General features: G+C 37.2%; 1 protein-coding gene across 1 annotated transcript; it reads right to left on the reverse strand.

Annotated features, from left to right (window-relative positions):
- Positions 1–300: 300 nt before the first annotated feature.
- On the reverse strand, positions 301–4,880 carry LOC139804006 (parvalbumin, thymic). Its single transcript, XM_071760729.1, has 5 exons — positions 4,796–4,880; positions 2,973–3,040; positions 2,076–2,208; positions 1,715–1,824; positions 301–399 (listed from the first exon to the last, which is right to left on the reverse strand). The coding sequence occupies exons 2-5, from the start codon at positions 3,031–3,033 to the stop codon at positions 374–376; spliced, it is 330 nt and encodes a 109-aa protein (XP_071616830.1). The 5' UTR covers positions 3,034–3,040; positions 4,796–4,880; the 3' UTR covers positions 301–373.
- Between the last annotated feature and the right edge of the window lie 441 nt (positions 4,881–5,321).

A 5,321-nucleotide genomic window follows, 5' to 3' on the forward strand; every position in this document is an offset into this window, starting at 1 on the left:
ATCTGGTGAGTCAGCATGGTCAAGTATGAAGATAGAAAACCTGGAATTAAAAAAGCAGCTTTTCCCCCAAAAGATTTGTTTTGTTGTTTGTTTGTTTTAAATTTTTTTACTCCCCTCTACCAGGCATTTCAACATTACAAGTGGCTGAAAATCACAAAGTGCCTTTTTTAAAATGGAAATGTAACAATACCATGTCACCAAAACATCTATACATTGCAAAGTTTCTCAGCAGTTTGGTGTGTGAAATTGGTGTTTGGGGAGTTGTTAATGTCTGAAACAATACAAAAATGTACAAACACATTCTGAATGTGAATGCTTGTTGGACGAGGTAATTGGAAGAGTCAGTCCAAGGTTGCCTTTGGTCTACTGCTGTTTATGCCTTCACCAGAGACTGGAACTCTGTCAAGGAAGAAAATAAAACAAATGAGAAAACTGGGTTAATTTTTTTTTTAACTTCTTTAGATAAGAAAGGTAAAAATTACTTAAGCTCCTAGCTATGGAGGGCTTCCAAAGTTATTATAACACTGCACAAGCTACTGCCAAACAGAGATTCTGAGGGTGTAACAGATTTTTCACTCCCTAAAAAGAATATGTGCAGGAGGAGGAGAGTGTGTGTAAATGCATATTTATGGGAAGTCCTGAGTTAAAGGTGTATTATCTTTAACCTGTTATAAACTCTGATAATAGCCAAGGAAGCAGAGATTGAATTTGGTGGAGCCTGTAGCTTTCAATATGAGAGATTTTTTTTCACTTGTTACGTTATTCCAAAGAAAAAATATCAGCAGTGATGTATTTTCAGAGGGGCAAATTCAGTGGTTAAGGGCTAAGATCTGCATGGTATAATGCCCTATTTGGGACTCATAAACAGAAGCTGCAAAAGGTGCTGCTAAAGCAAATTCCTCCAACAGTGTAGCTCTCTCTCCTCCAAACTCTGGCTAAGATTAGCATGTGTGTCTCTTAGAGTTACTGCCACCTGTCCTAGTTCAGCTGAGAAAGCCCTCTTTTCAGTGACTTCATCTCTAATACATGATGCATAATGTCGTGCTTTCCTGTGCTGCAATTTCTACTAGAAATATCCTGAGCAGTTCAAATCATCCCTGTGATGTTTTCTTTAGGTATTTGATTTCATTTCTTTCCAGAAGGACTAGCCAGTGAAATTTGCACTTACCAGCTATTTTTCCAGCCCAAAATTTTGTGCTGCATTGCAGCAGGCCTAGCCTTGAGAAACAATACCATTTTTATTTTACACTACAGAATTAACCACTCAGTAGTATTGGCCAAGCTTTGATAGTGTAGGTGAAGAGTTAAGCTCATGTAGGTGGAAGTGTGTTTAAAAATGGAAGTGTCATATGGCCAGAAGTGCAGAGCATCCACTGCCAAAATGGCAATTCAGAAAATGAATAGATGTTCAGCATGTTTTAAAAATCTGGGACATTGAGTCCATCAGTCAGATACACAGCAGAAATAACCCCAAAACTGTTATTATTCATTAGAAGAACAGGATCTACATTGTGCCCAAATGTGCTGTTGCTGCACCAGAGACCAAATGGCAATAAAGGTGTGTAAATAAAGGAGTATTCACTAGTGTAAAAATTGTGGCAGAAAGTAACAGGCCAAAGTACTTGGAAGTATTCTTCAAGTCACAGTTTAAATGTAGCCCTAAATGCATGCATTTAACAAAAATAAATTTAATAAGTTTTTCCAAAAGTCTTACCTTCCACTCCAATTTTGCCATCACCATCGGTGTCACCTGCAGCCAGAAAAGCCTTGGTCTCTGCAGAGGTGAGGACTCTGGCACTTGAAGAGAAATTCTTCAGAAATAGCCTGAAACGGGACAGGGTAGAATACTGTGCTCGATTTTCATTCTCTGAAATACCTGTGGAATATTGGTATTTCTGGTTTTTTTGAACTCATGCCAAAACGCTTATAATGTAATGCCAGCTCTTAGTATCTGAAGAAATCCACTCAGAGTCAAGGAAAGATAAAGTGTTGTGTTTTATTTTTAAAATAACTGCAAGATTCTTCTAGGACACAAAGCAAGTTCAAAGGTTTGTTTTGTTTAAAGAAATACTTACTGAAGCTCCTCTTCTTCGATAAAACCACTCTTATCCTGATCAAGGATTCCAAAAACTTTCTTTATCTGATCAGGAGTTTTACTGGATAAACCAACCATGGAGAAGAAAGACTTGTAGTTGAAGGAGTCATCAGCTGTAAGAAATGGAAGTTGTTTTAATATTTTCCCTTGATGTTGCTACTACTGTATGTATTCCTTAGGAATATGTATGTCTTTTTCTAAAGCATCAGCCTCCTCCTCTTTCCCTTGTTCCCCAGTGTAGCAAAAAAAGAAAATAGAGTAGATAATTTCCCTTTTCACTCACTCTGTGCCTGTGGTCTTATATCACATTCTCCTCAGGCTTTATGCAATGCAATTAATAACATATTTAGAGGGTATTACTGTGGGTTATGGAGCAACTCCTGTAATTCTTACTTCATCTTCACTTAGTTCTTACTTTGTGAAGAATTTGGTAGAAGAGTCAGTACTTCACAGTCTTAAAATACCTCTTTGAGCATTTAGAAAATTGGCTCGACCCTGCTGAGGAACTCTAATAGAACTGAGACTGGTCATTGCTTCACAAATGACACTTTGATTCTGCAGGCTGAGGGGCTTTTTTTACATTTTGGAGGAAAAGGCTGAAGATTTAAATAGTTTTTTAAGAGGTTTTTAAATTAGCAGAGTTTGGAGTTAAGCCAGCACTAACTATATCTGTGGCACTTTAATTGGTTTTCTGTGTTTCAGGAATGTTACCCATAAAAAAAACACTTGTGAGACTTTCTGGATTCAAGGGACTATATTGTAATGTAGCTAGAAAGAGATCTCACGGGGAAGGAATCTAAGGGGAAAATGATAGGCATGTCATTTTAAGACATAAAAATGATATGCATCTTCTGACTGCAGAGAGACCATTCCTTACCCTGGCAGCTGGAGAGAGCAGATTCAATATCTTTAGCAGAAAGGATGTCAGTGATGGCCATTGTTGAACTGTAAAATAAATTAAATGTGAGCTACTTAGTCATTAAAATTACTTCTCTACCTCTTTCATGGCTCTATTTGAAGATGCTGAGGCGACAGCATGTGATAGGGGAGACATTATTAATCTAATTGTAAGTGGAGTGTAATGTAACAGATGTCTGCAGCAGGTGCTTCTCCTTAAAGCTGGGTAATGAGAGAGGAATTCTGCTTGCAGGAGAGTGGGGCTTCTGGAAGATCTGATGCCTGCACTGCACTGGGAGAGCCAATGAAGGATGTCTAGCACAACAAAACTTCATGACTACTGCATGGGTTATCCCGGGGTTGGGTTATTACTCAATTAAAATCAGTGTATGTTTACAGCATGCATAAAAGATACGGCTCAGTATGTGCCATAGAACTATATTTAGAATCAATGTAATTGGAATTTAAAAAATATATTCTTATTATCAGTAAATGTAGTGATCTTTTCAAAGAATTAAAATGGTAGTTTAAAATAAGTAATAATAATTGTACTCGTTTCAAGCATTTCTAAATTTGAAGAGTATGTTCCTCTGTTTGGTTGCAATGATAAATGTAACTGCACTATAAATCTGGCTTGCTGGGCTGCTGTATCATTGAAAGACTACATTTCATGATAGTTTTATAAACAAGTTTTCTAGAGTATGTTGTGGGTTTCTTTTTTATTCCATGTAGGTGATAGTAAATCAGATTTTCATACAGATTTTTGCATTTTAATATAGCGATGTGCTTAGAGCAGTATTGAGACTTAATATCCTTTTCTAGTAGAGTGGAAGAGGTGTTTTCTTCTGATACAGCACCATTTTACAAAAGATACTCTTATCTCATTTGGCTACCAACAGCTGCAATAAGTCACAAAAGCACTTAAGAAAATACTGCAAGACCTGATTTTCTGGCCAGTTTTTTAGTGTGAACACAGATAGCATGAATGCATTTACAGTTTGGTAAAGTTCACACACCAGTGCTGACTGCCTGCAATGTAAAAATTGCATCATTACCATAAATTCATTACTGTAAAGTAGCTTCATGTAATGAAGGAAGAGGAACTAAAGAATAGAAAAAGAATTAGTGAAAGACACAGGGGAACAGAACTATATTTTCATTAATCTCTAACTGACCTTTAACAATATCATTCTGTCTAAGCAACATTCATGAGAAGGGAACGAATGCTGGTAAGCTTTATAGTAAGTGCACTGGTGTGAAATCTACACACTGGTTCAAACTTCACCTAAAATATGAAATGGCTGCCTCTATACCTGTTGGTTTGCAGCAGAGGAAATTGTCAGTCATTTCAGTCCCTTTCTGAATATCTCAGAGGGTGCAAGGAGACAATGGAACAAATTCATGCTGATGGAAATGGGTACATCCCCAGCTAAGGCAGATGAATTGTTTTGTTAGCAATTACTTTGTCCCAGTGGCTTCTTTTGCAAAGCACTTCTCCCTCTCAGCACTAGGCAAGATAGTTGGAAGCTCTGCCATTCACCTAATTCTTAGTGCTGACAGGATTAAAAATGAGAAAGTTGGAGGAAAATATAAAAATTGCATCATTTTTTTACGAGGGGCATCATTCCTGTCATTTTCCATCCTGTGCTCTGAATGCTGATTCTATTCTGTTAGCTTGTAAAGATACAACATACTGGAAGCTGATCTAAGACTAGATATTTTCATTGCATAGGCACTTTTCATTCATGGAGCATTTTGCTTTTGTGCTTCTTTTTTTGAAAGCAGGGGATCTAATCAGCTTACCTTTGTGGTCTTCTTGACTGGATAAAGAAGCCTTCAGGTTGGGAGGAACGTACTGGCTGTGTGTCTCCAGCAGAGCTGAGCTTGCATATATATATACTTTAGGTTGTATACCATATACAGATTTTAGATTTCAGCGTCACGAAGGGGGAATGGTGTCAAATGAACTTGCCTAACTAATCATCTTGCACTATTTTTATCTCAAGAGAATACATATGATATTTGCAAACGAAACAAGATAAGTGGCCAGATAGGCAAAAAGGACATAGTCCTATTAAGTTTCTTCTGAATTAAGCAGAAAATACCAACTTCTCCGTATGATCTAGGACTGGAAAAAAACCCCACAATCTGATATGCTTGGTCAGAGGAGTCAGATGAAATGAAGCAGTACAAACTTCTGAAGAGATGCTTTTAATGAGTGTTTAAATATGAAAGAGTGTTATCAGTAGACACTACACCTGATCGAGTTTCATCTTTAGAGCATTAAACAAACAGACAAAGAAAATACCTATTCAAATATTGTTTGTAC

Source organism: Heliangelus exortis, chromosome 17, assembly GCF_036169615.1.
Source record: "Heliangelus exortis chromosome 17, bHelExo1.hap1, whole genome shotgun sequence".
In the NCBI taxonomy this organism is placed as follows: domain Eukaryota; kingdom Metazoa; phylum Chordata; class Aves; order Apodiformes; family Trochilidae; genus Heliangelus; species Heliangelus exortis.